Below are 20,812 nucleotides of genomic sequence, written 5' to 3' on the forward strand. Positions count from 1 at the left end.
TGAATGCATCCCGCTAGTTCAACGGACCCATTTCAATCAAAAAACTGGCACGAGATATCTTCATCGCATTCACCTCTTCATAAATTTTTATAAACTTCTTTATATACTCGTGAAGGATACAACAATAAAGGAAAATGGCGTAGCGGCTTGAAACGCAAAATAAAACGAGACAAAGCATTTTGTTCTCGCCGGTGACCTTTCTCAAGATACTAGTCGCATTAATTATGAAAACACTTGTACAATTTTGATATTGAACCTTGCAAACAGAGTGGCTCTTCAACCTACAGAAGGATTTGGTTTTTGAATGAAATAATAGGTATACGACTTAAGTCTATTTTAATTTATAAGCATTTCATTCTTTATCGTAATAATAACAGAAAAAAAATACTGAAAGACAAATATTAAGTTTTTCTTACCTGTGCTCTGTTAATGACATCGTGAGGTCCTCGCCATGTGGTCGCAACAGGTGATTTCCTTTTAGCAAGCTCTAGAGTTGCTTCGCTAGGACATCGTTCGAACATGAGCACCCGCTCGGCGACGGAGCCTCGTGTAAGGAAGGGGCGTACGGGAGCGGCGCCTGAGGCGGAGGCAGGTTCGCCGGCGCCAGCGCTGGACGCCCGACGAGCGCGCGCCTCAAACTTAGACCTAGCTTCCGTAACGTGGGAGCCAAGCGACGTCCGCCTCTCACCGCTCGCTCCGGCTGCAGGCTTCCTAGCTCCCGTGTCAAGTCGGTCCTGATACCTGCTTTTGGCGTAATCGACGAGTGATATCGGTGGCACTACGTCCGGACGTTCGACCGATCGCTCAGCGACAACACCGCCGGTCCGCAGAGCTCGAAGGAGCCTTTCTTCTTCACGAGCCACCTCCAGTCTCATAGCTGCGGAGTCGGCTCGTCTAGAATTCACTCCGCTACTGGCGCCGTTGCGTTCCGGCACCAAATCTGGCGGCATCGTCACTTCCATAGTCTCACTCTCGGATTCGCGTCTCGATTCAACCCGCTGTTGCTCTCTTGCCCGCACCACCTCTGGTCGTTGATCGCGTCGAAACTCTGGTCTCTGTTTTATTTCAGGTTTCGGTTCAGGACGTGGTTTGGTTCTTAAGCTCTCTGTAAGTTTGATCCCCGGCGTAGGCCTGCATGATAATATCTCCGTGGGCGCAAGGCCGCGCGCTTTCCACGTCTGGTAAATGGCTTCCGCATGATCCGATATTTGTTTAGCGATGGCGGCGATATCCTCCTCGCCGGTGTCTATCTCGCGGCGGGCCGTGGCCGCCATGGCCGATACAGGAGGCTCGTGCCACTACCGTCGCTTCAGGGACGCCCCATCAGCACACACAAACGACACAACCTACACTGAGAAAGACGCACTGACCGTGATCACTGGGAACGGCACAGAAAAAATACCGGCGACTATCAAAACAGCTGTTGGTTGAACGCGCGTGGAACGATAAACAAAAGGCTACGATCGCGAATTACGATGCGGTAAGCGGGCTGCGGCAGACTACAAACCAACGTCGGCACCGAACGCGAACTGCGGCACGACGCCCGAGACGCGAGCCCCGCCGCCCCACTCTCCCGGCCCACATGTCCCTCCGCACTCATTCACTTAGCACCTGATAAATTACAACTATTACACTAAACCAATGCATTACCGATACCGATCTTTGCCATATCATTTCTACTATTTTAGCAGGCGAACAACATTTGACAAGGAAGTGCCCACTGTTTACATAGTCTAAAATTAGCGATGCCGGTACCACATGTTATATTAATAGCAGAACACATGCTTTATTGTATTTGAATACGAGAGATAAGCTTTCGAACAGAGAAAATATACTTCGCTGACAGATCGAATCAGAAATGAGGAGATCCGCAGAAGAACCAAGGTCACCGACGTAACTAAAAATTTCTAGTCTGAAGTGGCAGTGTGCGGGACGCGGCACATCGCTCATGAAACCCGCCGTTGATGCTGAAAGGATCTCGAGTGGCATCATGCATCTGTAGACGCGGCGTGAGTAGGCCCGCACTCGATGGAAGATGTCATACGGGCAGAGCTAGACCGGTGATTTGGGCAATCTATGGCGGCAGCCTTTGTCTTGAAGTGGGCGTCTATCGGCTGACATGATGATTATGAAGGCATTACCGATATCGGTCTTTGCCATATCACGTCTATTATTTTAGCAAGCAAATTTGATTTGATAATTGAGTGTTCAATGTTTACATTTTCTAAAAATAGCGATGCCAGTACCGCATGTTATAATATTAGTAGAACACATGCTTTATTTGAATAAGATAGATAAGCTCTCGACCATTTGTTAGATAGCACTGGTTACATATCGAGTGTTAGATTTAACTTTTACACTTTAATTTAATATATGTGCTGTTTTATGCTCCATGATAGTCATGAGTATTTTCTCTCTCGTACATATTTAATAAATCTTTTCGAACGCAAGATGTCAAGTCTTTATGTACAAAACAATTTAATAAACAATCACATATAGGCTCGGTCATTGTCTCTTTTTTAAATTAATCAGTTCAATTTTAGTATAAATTAGTTCATAGATATCATTATTTAAATTTAATTCTTTTGAAAAAAAATGTGATTTTTCTCTGATTTATTTCTGTATTTGCAATGGTATATATAATTACTAAGTTAATAAGTAAATGACTACGATGTTTTATTACATTCAAAGCGACAACAATAGTGTTAAATAGGATTTTGTCCTGAAACCTCGATTGTATCCGTTGTAAAAAAATCTACAATATGTGTTGTAAAAAAAAATTAGCTTAGCTTTACCAAACACCCCTATTCTTAATTCCATTACCGCGTTGATCCCAGTAAGAATATCTAAAAGTAAATCAAGTAAATCTTAAAAAAGTTCTATTTAAAAGATTTTGTGTAATCATACGTCGTTAACATACGTACGAAAAACAAAATTACATCGTGAATTATTTAAAGCAATGAAAGTTATACAATAATGTTGTTTATTTGAATAACTAAATGTATCGGCGTATAAAATTCAACGTATTTGTAATGAATCGCATCTGCAGGCGCACTATGGGCACGCCATAGAGCGTAGCGGAGGACGTTCCGCGCATGCGCGCCGACGCGACGCCGCGAATAGCGCGTGCCGCTGTGTTTATTTACGTTCCCCTAGTTTTTTTATCTGTGAAACGGTACGCTCGGAGCGACATGTTAAACCACGGAAAAGGAATGCCTAAAAAATATCGGATTTTTATAATGACACTATATTTATTCTCTAAAACGAAAAATAAATATTCGTCACGGAAATACAGGATAATTAGGAATAGGTCGTAAAAGCTTTCAACGATAATTATTATTATACTACTACACATTCACCGCTTTAAAGTTTTTACAACTATTATCAATCATCCTGTGTAAAATGATCACTCTGAAATATGTTACATTGTTTTTTTTTTAATGGAATGCGGCCAGCTTATAACTTCTGGCAGTGCAAAGTCTGCAGAGACATCAGTGATATAGTATAATCAAAATATTGAAAATGCTTTTTCTATCTTGACTAATTTATTATTTCTTAAACCATTAATTTTTTGATAGGGTTTACGATATATTTATTGTCAGCAAATGAACTAATATATTCACCCCTTGACACCTATTTCAAATCACTCTGTGTTGTGATATCTAATATTTAATAAGTAATAAACGCTAATTATTCACGTATTTAACATTGAATCAATGCGTGCCGTACCGTCTACATGGTTAGGAATAAGTTTTTAACGTCTGAAAATTAATGCAATTAAAATGTATGTATATTATTAATAATTTGCCGTATAAACAACATTTTTTGCGTGAAATTACGTGTACTTTATGCTCACACTTTGTATTAACAAATTAAAATATTTAGAGCATTGACGATTCAAAACAGTTAAACCTTCACACCTTATTAACGTATCTAAATAATTGCAAAAAAATCCAAGGTAGTCGACGGCAGCAAAGACTGGCATTGATAAAATCCGATTAACAGAAGAGCATTTCATAAAAAGTATTAAATATTTGGTCAAAAAAAAAACAGTGATCAGAGAGTTCCGGACCAATTTACATGAAATATTCTGTTGTTTTAAAATAACCTCTCATAGTGATGGTACTAAAGGATTATTCACTATTTAATTATTGTTTTTTAATCATTAAAATATATTTTTATGTTCCGGACAAACTTTGTAGCAGCATATTGTCTTCATTTTTACATAACTGAAATTTATTTGAAATTAATTCAAATTCATTATTGTTAAAAAAACATTTCTCGTAATATTTCGTTTTAAATAGTATAACAATGTATATATAGAGCTATATATTTTTTATAGTTGTTCTTATATACTCAACTTCTAAGACCAGCCACAACAAAGTCGCTCAAATTTCGCGTCAAACTGCATGTTACCAATGTTAGAAATAATCGTTATAATATACCTTTATTTTATTCAGCCAAAATGACGTTAAAATAGATATGAATTCATATACACTTACATTAAATAATCATGTTTACTTGTCAGTATGAATTAATATCTTAATATTTTTAGAAATTTATTAATCAACTATGGAGGCGGCTTTAATGAGTTCTTCATACACTGATAGATAAATTAATCAAAGAACTACTTTGGATATCTCTATAGAGTAGTTACCCACCTTACTTCTCTATTCACATAATTTCGCTATAATGAGTTAACACTTCAACAGGCACACGATACTTTGATATCTGTTTTTTATTGTGAAATTGGGAGCTTAAATCGCATCATAAAGTTTTTTTTTACTAGCGAAAATCCTAGTGTACACCTAAGTTATATGGCTGCCCCATATCTTTGATCTCGAAGTCTGTGCTGTGCAAATATGTGAATATATTAATAATTACGCACTACCGTTAGGCAATCGATACACGGGTGGATTAGTTAAAGACGTAAAAGCTTTAAAGGGGTAAATGTGGCTCGTTTGCTGTCAAATAATGTATGGTGCATCCTTCCTAAGAAGCAATGGTTCCTGAAATAATTAATAGCATAATGATTATATAGTAAAAGAGCGTTTTCATAATTCTTAGAATTTTTCTTTTTCTTTTTCTTTTGACTTTATACTACCAGAAGTTATTGGTCTATCGCTTTTTAACAGTATAAGTAAATTAATGTGGATATCTCATACATATCACTTTATACAGGTTGATTGAAAATAGGTGTAAAAGCTTTGAAGCTTTTTCTTTGGCAAATAAGTCTATACAAATTCCTCCAAAGCTTTTACACTATAACCTGTTTCCCTGAAGAGGTCGTACATGATAAATCATTAAAAAGTCTAATTATCCCAATTTCTGTTTTAATTAAAATTAGTACTAATATACACTTTTGTTATCTAAGCCAACATAATAACTTTTTTTTTCGTAGTTAGTTTAAAGTTTATTATTTAAGTTTATAGTTTACTATTATTTTACATTAATTAATAAAACGTATATTATTATATATCTTAATAATCGAACGATTACTGGCAAAAATAAGCATTTTATTGTCTTTAAGACTTTTGTAATATTATGACACTTATTTTTTGTTGGTTTTTGACGGTAGTCAAATGACTTATATGGGAAAAGAAAAATGTTGTTTTTAGTATAATATTATCTTCGAATTAAACTTATTTCGTGTCTTAAAAAAATTAGCTAGTTTCGGTGAAGCTATCCTCGATTTTTGCGATTCGCAACAAATTTCTGTTCATAAAAAAACATAACAATAGGCAAGAAAGTACTAAAATAATTTTTTTATGCAAAGCATAAAAATCAAAACCAACGAAACAAAGTACGGAAGGCGGCATACACGTCACTTTAAAATGCCGAGAAAAGTGAAAACATGAATGTAAATGTACACGACTGTTGCAAGCGTTGCACGGTATTAAAAATTGGGTACCGTGTCTAATATTTCTTAGTGTTCCGTAACTAAAATAAAAAATATAACGTTTGTAATACTTGTCGCTTAAATCTGTTAATTTCAAAACTTTTAGGCTTCCAGAATGTTAGCACTGTTAATGTTTTTTAATCATACTCAAAACAAAGTTGTGTGTAATTTTGTAGCTAAGTATTCAAATAAACGGCTGTATTAAACTTTATGCGGTTGTTTTGCGTTATTCAGATTTACATAGAGTTTATATTATTTATAGAAAACCTGACTGCAATTAAAAATTAATTCGGTATTTTTTTTTGGATTTTGAGAAGAAATATTTGTTTACCTTTTTTCTTAAATAGAGTTAACCATCATGTTTCTTTTAACCTTTGATAATTATATCATATGGAAACAGATTCTATTTACGTCAGTAATTTTTAACAAGCCTAGTCAACTCTTTTATTTAATAGAACTTATTACATTGACTTCAAGTTAATGTCTTCAAACCTCAAACGAGTTATACTATTTAATTTGTAATAGGACATCTCAACCATGATATAGTCTGTGAGCCAATTGTCGAAAACATAACTTTCTCCCGCTTTACAAGAGAAGAAAAATGGCGGAAGTAGCATTGTTAGTCAAAATTACTCAAAATTTGTTAGATTCTCCACAACTTCTGCGAAAAAATTCTTGAGAAAGACCATTAAAAGACCTACAAGTCTAGCTATTTATTAAAAAATTCTTGAGAAAGACCATTAAAAGACCTACAAGTCTAGCTATTTATTAAAGCACAAGAAATTTAGGACAAAGTGCAATGCAAATTTTTTTATGAAATCTGAGGGAATTGGATGCCACGGTTGAGGCCTTAGACATTGATCTATTCAACACACAAAAACCGCTTCTATTTTATAAGATATTGTCCAGGTATTGTCTCTCTAATTGTTTTATAATAATATAATACACTCTAATCATTGTATTGTATGTGGTTTTATAAAGAAGACGTATGTTTTTTTAATTTTTGTCATAGTCAGGCTATTCTGTTATGTTGTGTTCGTTTCTATAAACGGTTTTTTTCTTTGTAATTAGTGTACAATTATTTATTTTTACTTTTAAATTTATTATCACTGCGTGTTTCCCTTAATTAAATAAAAAACATAAATAAAGTTGAAAAATGCCTTAAAAAGATTTATTTATAAAACAGCACAACATATAACATATTAAGTAAAACGTTGTAATCCTATAAGATAAAAGTGCTGGAACATTTTCGCACACCACGTTAATAAGCCTCTAGGGGCCAGTTCGGCTTTATTAGGCGAACCGGTCCTAAGTACGGCTTAGACTATTACAACATACAAGTAATTCTTAACATACTAAAATATTTTTTTACAAAGGTTTCAGTTCACTTACAAAGTTACAAAAGTTCTCAGAAGTAATTTGCACATTATATTGTAAATCACTTCATTCATTCTCGTGGAAATGAGTTATAATAGTGCAATCTATCGAGTATGGGGCTGTAACCACACCCATGGTTTGGTATATTACTACCCTATACCACGAGGTCATTGGACGCCGCGCCTTTGAAGGGTCGCCTTTGGTTAAAACTCTGTTAATACATTTAAAAAATTATACATGAACGATGAACAAAATTATAATATTTAATACAATTAAACATGAATTAGATTATAAACAAACGTAACCATAAGCTCTACGATAAATCTACGTCACACACAAGCCTGCGATCCTAGTCTAAAGATCAACAGTATTGAACATTTTCTATACAATATAAATTGTTTAACATTGAAAAAGGCAAGTCGACAACTAAATAATGATAATAAACATAGGTTTGTAATTACATATTGCTGCCTATAACGATATTAAATACATAAATACTCTAAAAAAAATTACCTTTGTATAGAATTTTTAGATGTCTCTTCACTACACCGTAACAATAACACCTAAGAGAGGTTTTTTGTATATAATTGACCCTAAAATGGTATATCTTTATATTCTATTAGTAGCCAGCAATATTTATATTTTTAATGCATTTTTAATGATCCTTCTGGATTAAAGTAATCTAGAAAAACTGGGTATAAAAGGTACCAAAAACAATTCCTACTTCTTAAGAGACAATTAGCAGTTCTGAAAATTACTGGCTGTGAGATATTACTGAACAGATGTTGTTACTCGGTTAGTCTGACAAAAGAAAGTCGAAACAAACCAAAGAAGCCATTTTTTTTAAAAAGTAGGACTTAATATATATAAGGACTTTAAAAAACGTCTTAACTTGTTGTGGTAGTAGCTCCAGATTAGACACTTATGATGAACAAGCGTAAAAACTATTAAAATCCTTAAGCACATGTCGATCTATTGTTATTCCTATTTTCAAGAGCATTGAAACGTGTAATATTAACAGAACTTACCTTCTCTTGGATAAGAAATATACCTAAAGACCACACAATAAAAGTGACCAAGTACCATGATCTAATTAACGAAATTACTATTTATGATTTCAAAGTTCACAGTGAAATTTCTTTATAACCTCCTGAAAGATTTAGGTCTGTTAAATGCAAAGCATTGGTAGAGTTATTCACCATTTGCCTTTTACACAGCATTAGTAAAGGAAAGGAGTTTGTTGGATCCTTAAACAGGGTCTCTACAACGCGATGGACCCGGAAGCCGCTCACTTAATCTATACAATGCTGAGAAGGTAGATATCTGATGTATCTCTTTTAACATTAGAAAGCGCAAATAGACAAAGATTCCGTGCCGTACGGAAATTAACATATCAAATAACATAGGTGCGAAAGCTTAGACTTGCAATAAACAATATTGTACTTTTTGCTACGCATATTTTTCTTTGCTCGATGACAGTGACATAGTGACAAATAAGGTTAGCCGATGTTTCTTTGGGTGTGATATTTCCGAATATAAATTAAAAATTTTAATGTGAATTCTAAATCAGGTTCATTTTTAAAACAACACTCAACCAAAACATCATATTGTTATTAAAATAATTTGAAAGGATTTCATGTTGTGGCGTAGCACAAATTAGCTTTAAAAATGACTGAGCCATCGTTAGTCGATGGCAAGTACTGGAAATCCATTGACATATTTCTATTTACTAATGGAGAGAAATGCTCTCCACCGAGAAAATACCATCTAAATTCTGATTCCTTTATGATGTGGAATGGTACATTAAGCAGCATTGGGCATTCACACTTTGGATCAGAGTAAGTAATATTTGTGGGTTCATCCTTGTTTGTGCTTACGTTAAAATTGCGTTTAATTTTAAAAAAAATATTTTAGAAATATAAACCTCGGTGACTTTGGAAAATAATGTGCGTTTACTGATTGATGATCTTTACTTACTTAAACATTCTTAAATAATCTTTATCCATGAACTTCAAGTTAGAAATTTTTTTTTAATTTATTTATAATGGTAAGTTAATAATATTAGTCTTGTTTAATCTACAACTACATGCTGTGGTATGAAATTGACAATGTAATCTGTTTGCAAGTATAATTCTTTATTTAATATAGTTTTAACCTGTATTTCATTGACGTCATGACGAGTCTACCATATGTTCGGATGATAAAGGCCGCAAAACTGAGAAGAACGGGATAAACTCAACGGGGCTAGATATTCCTTTCTTTTTTTTATCATTTACTTCAAAGTATGGTGTTTTTAATCTTTACAACTTTTATAGCTTCATCGACCAACGCCCAGAAACGTGAACCCGTCTTTAGAAAAGATCCCATCCATACTCCTCCATTCTATTTAGTGCTATCATCATGATCATCATTTTAACCCAGGGCACACTGAAAGACTTAGGCTTCCTCCCAAGATCGCCACGATGAACGATCACCTGCTGCCTGAATCTAAACGCCACCCGCTATCTTGACCATGTCCTCAGAACTGTGCTATACGGGTTTATATTTATCCCCCTGTTTGAATATCATCATTCTATTTCAATGATCCTTTATTTCCATTTATTCATATAAATTTCTTGTTTTATAGTGAAACTATTGACATATATACTATAGACGGACACAAAATTAACGATCCATCTCAACTTACTCATCAAGGTGCGTACGTGGCTGTCCAACCGTCTGATACATTTGTTGAAGCTGGCTATGACAAATATCTTATTAAAGCTACAAGGTGAACCTAAAACTTCATATACAATAAACTAAATCTTAGTAAGAAATATTAAATCCGTTTATACAAATACTCTCCACTGTTCTGCCAGCGCAAGATAACTCATTAATTTTTTTGAAATAAACTCAAGTCTCTCATGAAATTATACAATTTTCTCAGTAATAGCTTCTTTTATATGATTAAAAAATAATATTTGTCTCACAAAACCAGACATGTACTCAATCACCCCTTCCATTTAAAATTTAAATAGTCTGCGACGTCAAGAACCTTAGAAACCACTAGTGTACTATCATTGTCTCAGATAGAATAACATAATGATAATAAAGTGATAAAAAGTATTTTCATAATTTGTATTACAACATATTAAAATTAACTATTGTTTTCCATTTTACCTTTGTACTGTTGATTAATTTACCTTTGTATTACCTGAAGCTATTAGCCTATCGTACTCCGATAAGAAAAAAATAAGTCAATGTAACATATTTTAAAGTGATCAGAGTGATGGGATTTTGCTTTTTGATAATAAATGATCTATTCATTCACTCCCTTAAAACTTTTAAACCTATAACTAATCTACATCTACGAACAAAATGAATTTCAAACTAACAAATACTTGTATAAATGTTTTTTTTTAAAAGTTTGTGGTGTAAAATACACGGTTTTATTAAAATATAATGATATTTTCTTTGTAACAAATTAATTTAATATTTTATAGGTCTTGGGAGAAAAGATTATTAAACCTGTCAAATAGTGTGGATTCTTCAAACAAAGGTCATTAAAATAAGTTTCTTTATATTCTCCTCTTACGATATAATTTTTATTATAAAGTTTTTGAGTTTTTTTTATTCATTTATATATTACTTTCATTCGTTTCATACGATTCATATTGAAATCTATAGTATTTTAGGTAATATGGACGACGTAAAATTTGGTAGTCAGCTAACAAATGACGGTTTCAATGAAAACCAAACTAATGACCAAAATAAGACAGAAAAAATAGTATGTATTTTAACAATTATTTAATTTATTACTAATCATTTGAAACAAAATTTACTAACATACTTCCAGACAGAAACAAAAAGCACAATTAAAAACAAGCGAAGTATTATAAGACCGTGTGTTGTTAAAATCAAACCACCCGAAGAACGAATTGGTAAATCTCCGGAAGCGAATATAGATATACAGAAGAAGAAAATTAGTTTTGGTCCAAAAGTTGCACGACAAAAAAAAGCGAGTGCACCAATCAAAATACCATTCGCTTCGAAAAAGATGCTTGTAAAAACTAAAGAAAGTTTTCATAAGAAACCATTAAATGCTAAACATTTTATTTCATCAAATATTGCAGAAAATGATGTGACAGGGAGTTTTAAAGCTAGTCATTGTAAAAGTGAAAAACCGTCCACAATGATTACCAGCTTTAATGTTACTGAAAGTAAATTCGAAGACGCAGCTCAATCTAATGAACTAAATTCTGCGAACTTAAATCAAAAGATCATGCTTACTAGTAATCTTGTCTTAAAAGACGAAAATATAGATATGTCTGCCATCTATAGGTGTCTAGAAAATGAAATTAAATCAAACACCGAGACATGTGCCAATAAATTAAACCAGGACATTGCTAATAACCCCGAAAACAATTTTGATACAATATCCTTCGAAAAGTTAGATATAGTTGATGACTATATATCAAACAACATATTAACTATTTCTTCGGATAATGAAGAAAACAAAAATCAAAAGACACCATTGGCTATAGGTCCAAATAGTTATCAAACTCGTAGACAACTAGGTCATTTTGTTTCTGTTTTAAGTAATGACAAAATATTTAAGCTGCAGCTTAATTTAGAAATTAAAGACTGCAATGTCACTTTAACAAGTGAACAAATTGACTCGGAGGAGACACAATCTTTTAGATCTATAATCAGAAAAGAGAAAGAGACTCAAGTAAATATATATGAACTGTCGAATGTATATTGCGTAAAAAATACACAATACGAGGTTGAAGAGGATGTTCAACAAAGAGATGAATTAGTGAAAGTTATCAGTAGAGATGAAAACAAAGTTATTATTATTAACTGTTCATGTTGTGACTGTGTGGGCTTACGAGGACTTTTCCATTCAAGTACAGAGGATATTAAAGTTTATAAAGAAGAAAATGTTACTGAATTAACTTCAAGCCTCAAAGAAGAAACTAAAATGTAATATTAAATAAATCTTACTTTATTTCCACAATATTTATAAAATTAATATAAATTTATTGATTTTAGATGTAAATGTATAAGACGAGATCCAGAGATCAAAAACGAAGACATTGTGAAAACGTCTGTAATAACAGATTTTGAAAAGGAAAAATTAATAACAGTTACATCTGGCCATATATTATCACCGTGTACTTGTGATTCTATAACATTTGATGTATTTAATAAAGAAGAGGTAAAATTATGCAATATTTATATTTTGTCGCAGACCGAAAAAAATAATACTGTTTGTTTCTATATGCTTTTCTTTTATTACAGAACTATCTTAATGAAAATCCTGTACGAACACAATATTCAGAAATAGCAGACAAAAATTTCCAAAATTTTATTAATACATACACACAAACTAGTTGGTGCAATGTAACGGTATAAAGCCATTTGAACAATATTTATCTTATGTAACAGCATTTTTACTTTTAAACATATTTCTATACATTACAGTTGGAGGTAAGACACAATGCTGACGGTCGGTACACCTTCCATTTGCCAGCGCTACAGAAAATTAAAAACTATATCGATTGACAATGTCGTTGTAACAAACGCTTCAATTACTAAATATTCACATATTTCATATAGAATGTTATTTACACACCAAGAATAATAATACGAACGGCAACGTGAGTGCGGATTTCGTTCTTAATTTGGAGTTGTAAATTTTCATTTGGTCCTCGTAGTGTTTGAGTTTCCTTGTTAGAATGTTTAAAGGTTTTTGTCCCATAAATTTTAGTTGCATGTCGGTGAAATATCGTAAATTTTGCGGCGCTATAATCTGCATTACCTGTAACCAGTTATATTGATAGTGAATTTTGCTGTTGTGGGTCTATAGTGCCTATTAAAGCAATTGTTTGCAAAATTTATTGTGTTCTCATTTGAAGCGATAGAACATACCATCACATTGTTATATGTCGCAACACAGGATATGACGGTTGCGACGCTGTAACTTTGAATAGCTTCCGAAAGATGGCGTTGTCGGATAATTGCCTCATATTACCATTTGACACAAGAGGTCTTAAATCAATGGATGCACAACTTAGTTTGAGTCGTCCCAATCCACTTCAAACAGTGGAAAGCAGCGGGCGAGCCGTGGCTCCCGAAGAAGCTTTCAAGAATTGAGATCTGATAGAGGTACAGGTTAGGCGCCATCAGCGCTTGCTCCTTGAATACTCGGAAATTGCAAATTGGACTAGGACAGCAGTAATAAAAATTAAGACGAAACCCATTAAGAAAAAAAAGATGCTTCATGTGTGTAAAACATACGACTCTAAATTTTCACTTCATTAGATTAAAAAGTAAGATTCGCACACTTAGATTTTTTTACCATACAAAGTTTGTATGAGGCAGCTAAAAATGGACAGTAATAAATTGCGTCGCTCCGTCAAAGTAGAAAACCGTTGCCCAAAATAATTTACTAAAAAGAAAATTACGTACAGATCTGAAACAGGGGCTAGCTGTAGATCAAGTACAAAATATATAATAAACACTGAATACTTCTACTATAAACCAACTGCCTTTTCCTTTAAACTCTACAAACAGTGTGGACATTTTGACCCTTAGCCGTCTTAATTTATTTTTAGGCTAGGATAAAATCGGCAATATTAACTCATTAATTAAAATGAGAATGATAGCTTAAGAAATAAATTGATTGTTTATAATATTTCTGGCTTTTTATATGTTAATGTACGTATGTGGTACTTTCTACGGTACCAACTTAAGTCAATTTGCAGGTTTTCTTAATTTAAAAACATACAGAATCGAATATAGACAGGCGAAACTATTTTCTTATTACGGATGCTAATCATTCGGGAGTAATCATTGAATCGATCCTTTTTTGCAAATTTTATTGAGAGTATCTGTATTTAACGCTAGAATTATCTATTATTTCATATTTTCTCATTGGATTCTCGTCATCAAAGGGCTTAGCCAAACGATGTAAAAAAAACGTTGCAAACGTTGCTACGTTTACAATAAAATATTCGATGTTTTAGACGGATATTTTACTATAAAACTTTACAGCTACAGCCTTTCTTCTTTTATCCTTTGGAAAAAAGACAAAACTGACGTAATCAACATTTGAATTTATGAAACAAATACGTTACATGCGCTGTTATCCCAGCCATTGCTTCCGGAACTATTGCACCCAAATCCGGTCCGTCTACTTCCGCCAATAGTAGACCCAGTCTCGAGACATCTCGTGAGTTCCAGCTATAAGACTTGCCGAGCGCCTGTCAATTTATATTAGCAATTTTTTTCTGCTTTCGCAAACAATAGTCGATTGTATAATTATACATATGAAAGAAAGTATGATTTTTTTATTAATGGAATCTATCGAATAACTAAGAGTATTTTTCGTATATTTCAGGTCCTAAAATATTCAGAATTTTGTTATAAACCTTGTATCTAATATTTATTTTCAATTACCGCGATAAATTGTACACATATTTTACAGAGAAAAACTACAAAAAAAAGAGAAAAATATAAGAAAATAGTATCATTAAATATTTTTTCTTTGAGTATAATTCACGATTCGGTACAATTTTATTAATTCACATCAATTTATGTCTATGAACCTTTTCCATAAATTTATTTTCTCGAAGCAAATTTCGGCGTCTTGTAACAACTTTATTAAAAATCAAAATATGTTACTAGATTTCTCTAACGATAATTTTGAATTTGAAAGGTTTTACGGCAATGATTTACTGATATAATACGAAAAGATTTTTCCCCGGCCCATGTAAATTATTGATATTTTTTATTGTATACAAAATAATTAACTAAATATTTATAATACATTATTCTACCTGACTTTTTGTCATCATAGCTAAATAAAACCTCCTCTGTAACGGATCGCATGCACGAATGTGATAGAACACCTGTGAACAAAAATATTTATAGTTTTTGTTAATAACTTTGCTAACACGTTTTATTAGGCGTTTACATTCCATTTATTCTAGACAAAATAAAATGATAATTATATTGTAAACAATAATTGATCATAATATGCAACAATTCGAATTCTCAAGATGTTTTTTTTCATTACATTATCATTTTGTTTTTTTAATATTTCTGAGACCACTGAGTTTTGGTTAGGTTGTACCATACATTAATTGACATTAAATATGCTATACATTTACCTCTTTAAAGCTTATACATGTATAACCATTTACCTGTTTAAGACAACAGTAAAGCGATTGATAATTCATAGCGCGGATTAATCATTTTTGAAATTCATGAAACAGCAGCTTCTAATTTAAGATTTACGCACAACATGAAAAGCCTTTTGTAGACGTTGCTAAAGATTAGGCAATATACCTGATGAGCTAATTGTAGGTAGGTATTCTCGGGTATTCTACGCATGAACGTCATTGGCACGCCGCATAGTAAGTTGTTCATTAGGTTCAAATACTTCGGTTCGGACCAATGTTTGTTAATTTTGATGTATTTACTTGCTATCACACCAACCTTTTGAGAAAAAAGTCTTAATTAGTTAATATTTCTTACAATCATTTATTTATAATCTAAGTCATTTTTGTGCACTAGATCAAGAATTAATTGATGACCAGGAAAAACCATAACTTCCTCAAGCGAAAACTTTTTCAATTAATAATTTTAATTGAAATTGTCGTTGGTTGTAAACAAGGTAGTATTAATAACATGTCACAAAAATGTCACTTTTCAGCATAAAGTGGCGTGCAAAACAAAAAACACGATTTTTTAACATATTTTTATAAAATATATCTTAACTAATAATAAATATATATAATCATTATTTTACATAAAATCCTGAAAAATCATACACTAAACCCTTTGATGCTCTCAGGACGTCTCTGGGGACGCATCCACAGTTAGCAAGGCCTGTCAGCCGAGAAATCCGTTCCCCTTCGACCACCGAGCAGATCTGAACTTATACTCTACATTAAACAGTAACTCAACATCTGTTTAGATCATTAGTTCCCAAAGTGGTGATGAACTTCCAGGGATCCAGGGGTCTACGCTGTCTGGACAAAAATTGGAGTTCACAATTCCTAAACGGAGTCCACGAAATTTATCTGCTTTCGATTATGATAACTAAAAAATTGGCTTGACTTTACCTATCAATAAAGGCAGAGATTTTAAGACGCTCAGTGATAGTTACATTTAAAAACTTGCATATTCCATATTCAGTACAATATTCTTTCAAAGACTATCAAAGCGCCGCGACCGTGACACCTAGTCAGACGTGCTAGGTACGAAATAAGACTGACGTATGTGCTTGTAAACTATTTATTCACGGTTGGAACACAGTTGCAATGCAAATTTCTTAAGTCTGATCAGGTAGCAACATATCTACAGAAGGTCGACCGGGAGCAGCTAAATTTTGAAAGTCGTCAGTGAGTAAAAAAGTCAGAAAACTTCCGGTTTAGATTATCTTAAACACGATCTCCAGCCATTGGATCTTCGCAAAAATTCGGGTAGAAATTTTTATTTAATTTTTGGTTCCATAAGCTTGTTTCCGATGAAATTATAAAAACAGCATTCACATTATCAGAAGAGAATGCACTCCAGGATTTGGCCAGAATTAGTGTGCTGTTTTTTACTTATACAGTGGATGCATTACATGGCTCTACTCGTGTTTGTCTTAAACGGCGTTGATTATTCTTTACCGGTTACAACTTTACCTCTACCTGTAGGACCAACCGATCCTATAACATTTAAAGCCATCAGTTTACCTCGACCGTGGTAAGTAAAGCTATAAATTATTATTTGTCTAGAGGAAATAAAGTGGCGACCGGACATACTTGGTGTCTATTCAACTCAGCGTGTGTTCCAATATACGTCAAGATTCGGTCATCACTTAAATTTAGCTTGGATATCTCCTTCCCGTTTAGATACTTGAATAACGGCCGGTAAAGTTCCAGTGTCTGGATTGTAATTTCTTCGGTTGGCTTGTTATGCTTTACCACGGTCCAAGTCGCAGCGAGTTTCTCCCGAGCTATGTTCATCATTGAAATGGTTCGAGCCTTCGAAAATAGAAAACTATTCAATGTATTCTATCTTATATTGGTTTGGTTATGAAATGAGAGAAGTCTGGTTAGTAAAGGTGAACGCTAAGGCATTGTAAGAAGGCCTTCTTAAACCTACGCGGGTCGTTAAACCCGAATACCGTACTCGACCCCTTTCCATACAGCAAGATAATCCCAACACCCGAATTAATGCTGAGAAGTTACGTTTCGAATTATTAACATTAATTTTGTGGAATTTCGTAAAACTCGTATATACAATGTACCAAGCCTATTACCCGTACACAAATGAAGTATGAACAGTAAATAGATGGAAAACTCATACATATTTATAAAATTTTTTATTTGTAAAACTTCATAAATTGTTAAACAATTAAACACTCGTTTTATAGAATGTGTGACTTGAAATCAGATTCAATTGTAAGTAAACGTGTAGCATCATTGATAATGGTTTTCGATTTTAAAATACGTTTTAAACTACTACTGTTTTTTTCGGGAAGAAATAGAGTTTTTACTCCTAATTAAATTTTATTTTAAGTTTGTTTAATATTGATCTTACCGATTGTAGCACGTAAAAAGCAGGTAATTGTAAAATATCGGACAAGTCTCCATCAAGAAAAATCGCGAAGGCATTGACAGCCGTTTGCATAAAGTCCTTGGTGACGTTTAGACGACAATGACCACGGTGAAGGAACTCTGGCATCGGAAGGTGCACGCCGCTCTTGTTTTGATAAAGCTCTGCTCTAAAAAATATAAATTCTATAACAAACTATGCTCGCAGTGACCCAGAAACCATTGTAACATAACTCTATTATTTAGAAATCAAAATTAACCTTTCCTGTTTCCAGCAGAGTAAGACTGAATATTTCTTGTATACAGACGTAACCAAATTATGATATACAATATATTACCGAATTCACAAAATATTTTAACATTTTAAATTGTCTATTAATATTTATTAATGTAATATCTTTAGTCAGTTTTTAATCTGTAATATTTACGGTGTCGCAGTCACCTGATAGACAATTGCTATACATATGTATAGCAATAATCATCACCAAGATCATGACAACCGATTGACGTTCACTACAAGGAACAGGTCTCACCAAAAAAGTGACCACTACCGCCGGTCTGGCAACATTGCTACACTAAAACTGAAAAAAGTGACGACTTACAAAATATAAAAATATTGCTTCAATTACCTGCACAAATAAAATACAAACAAATAAAAGGAGGCCGAAACTTCGAATCATTCAAATAAAATCTTAATGAAAAATTGAATATAGTTAGCAACTAACCTTAAGAAATGTCCACTTGGGTAGTGAGAAGGTATTGATTTATCTTTCCCGATTTTGTTTTCTTCTTTGATTTGTGGGTCTGTTTCTTAAAAAGAATATTACAAAAGTTTTATTAAAAATTTAAAAAACTTTGTTCAGAATGAAGATAACTCATGTAATATAACAAAACGGTGTGTATTAGCGTCCCGGTTGTCATTTGCGTATTAGATACATGATGTACGTTGTACATGTTTCGTTATTTATTAGGAAATATAAAATTATATTCATACATCATCATCATTATCATACCAGCTGATAGATGCTCACTGCAAGGTATAGGTCTAAACCTGAAATCACCACGATGACCAGTATTGCGCTGCCCTTATCCAGCGACTTGTTGTGACCTCCACGTGCCGGATATGTTATAACATACATGCCGCTCGGATACACTTACATAGATTTTATTGTTCATGATTATTATACTAAAATATTCTGCTTGAAAAATGTAATTCATTTTAATAAATCCGAATTAATAGATTTAAGAGAGTTTCTCAGATATTTTAACATAATAATGATACGAAACTAATATGAAGTCGTAATGAAAATAAATCGCATTTTAAAGAATTTGGTGTGGATTTAATTCTAAATAAAAAACCTATGAACTGGATTTCCATAACAAGAAAACTTGATGATCCATTTCTACATCAAAAAAGAGATTTCATTGAACCCTAATGAAACAATGAAAGGTTACGAATACACTTTCTATCTTAGATGACAATATTTTGTAATCATATATATTTATCGAAATTTAAAACATACTACTACTACTAACCTTTGTTTTGTGAACCGAATAATAAGTTCAACATGATATTGTCGAATCTGTCTAAAGGATCTGGAATAAATCATTAGTAATATTTATGCAAAATTTGAATTTTAACGTATTTACCAAGCAAATAATGTGCTAATTTATAATTAGTGGTACTTTGGTTTTTTTATTTTGAAATATAACTTTTATTCCTATTTGATTAAGAATTTTTATTGGTTGGGACTTGTGTTGTTTATCTGTAGGGTCTCAGGAGTTTTTAACAAATTGTGTCAACTTTTTGTCTATATTCGCTTCATATATGATGGTTTTATAGCTGCCGCACTTGAACCTGTATATATTATCGCTAAATTGCTAACCTGCGAGTACAGACCGAAGATATACGTTAAGAGAATAGACAATAATCTCCCTGTTATAAAACGAAAGAATAAGAATAGCGACTAATGCGCAACAGGACATGGGTTGATAAATTTCGCTAAAATACGCCGTGTTACTGTAGGAACCTTCTCTATTCAACCTACCGGATCTCCTCAGGAAAAAAAAACCTACTGCAGAATCTTTTGATAAGTTGGCCCGGCATATTGTAAAACCTAAACCTCAAGGCATTTAATGGTCTGTAGCACTTGGGCAGCGACTTCAAGTAAAATAATAAAGAAATAGAGACATAACTGAGTAAAATTCTTAAATTATATTGTTCATATGAATACATTTTATCTATATTTAACAATAAGAAAAATTGTACATAATAATAAAACGCTGTCGTAATTTGCAGCCGGCAGAAAAAAGATCCGTTTAAAATTGTGACAATGCCTCTTCGAACTTACTACGCTCAGAAAACACGCCAGCGATACAAACTAGAATAAATAAAAAAACTATAGGAACCTTTCATGACATTATTCTCGCAAGTGTATATCCATATAACAACAGCGCCAACAGCTTCCGGCAAGGAACAGTAGCGGTTAACTTCATGCAACAGTGTTTCATTTTAGTTAGAATAGAGAACTATAGTACTCCTGAAGCTCTATACGGCACAATTTTCACAATAGAAGTACAAATACTTATACAAAAAAGATCTCAAAAATAATAACTGAAAGTCAAACACAATACACACACTACAATACGAATAATATATATAATAAAGTATTTTACCATTTTCGGCAATGGGATCTTTTAAATCTGACACGTCCGCGACAATCGTTAAATGCTTTGAGTTATTTTTTGACGACTTATCATCATTAAAACCTGGTTCTTCATATTTAACACATTTTATTTCTGCAACATTACTTTTAATAATTAATAAAATAAATTATTTAACCACATTGCTTAATAATTATTATTTCAAATCATGAAACGAGTTTGTTAATTCAATTGTAAATATTAGCCTAAATTGGAAAACATTTGCATCAAATGAAAA

General features: G+C 33.0%; 2 protein-coding genes across 2 annotated transcripts in view; both read right to left on the bottom strand.

Annotated features, from left to right (window-relative positions):
* Positions 1-1,509, bottom strand: part of LOC137929382 (uncharacterized) — a 138,411-nt gene extending 136,902 nt beyond the window's left edge. The window contains exon 1 of the mRNA XM_068772297.1: positions 417-1,509. Within this exon, the coding sequence (XP_068628398.1) occupies positions 417-1,274 (858 nt within the window). The 5' untranslated portion in view covers positions 1,275-1,509. The remainder of the gene's footprint in view (positions 1-416) is intronic.
* An 11,372-nt stretch (positions 1,510-12,881) lies between these two features.
* On the bottom strand, positions 12,882-19,010 carry LOC137929893 (uncharacterized). The gene is made up of 8 exons (XM_068773021.1): positions 18,923-19,010; positions 18,597-18,681; positions 17,858-18,041; positions 17,077-17,298; positions 15,611-15,760; positions 15,100-15,171; positions 14,398-14,523; positions 12,882-13,079 (listed from the first exon to the last, which is right to left on the bottom strand). Exons 1-8 carry the CDS (start codon positions 19,008-19,010, stop codon positions 12,882-12,884), a joined length of 1,125 nt encoding a protein of 374 aa, XP_068629122.1.
* Between the last annotated feature and the right edge of the window lie 1,802 nt (positions 19,011-20,812).

Source organism: Battus philenor, unplaced genomic scaffold (assembly GCF_028537555.1).
Source record: "Battus philenor isolate CCGP_79_NKW_IND1 unplaced genomic scaffold, ilBatPhil1.0.hap1 SCAF_5, whole genome shotgun sequence".
Classification (NCBI taxonomy): Eukaryota; Metazoa; Arthropoda; class Insecta; order Lepidoptera; family Papilionidae; genus Battus; species Battus philenor.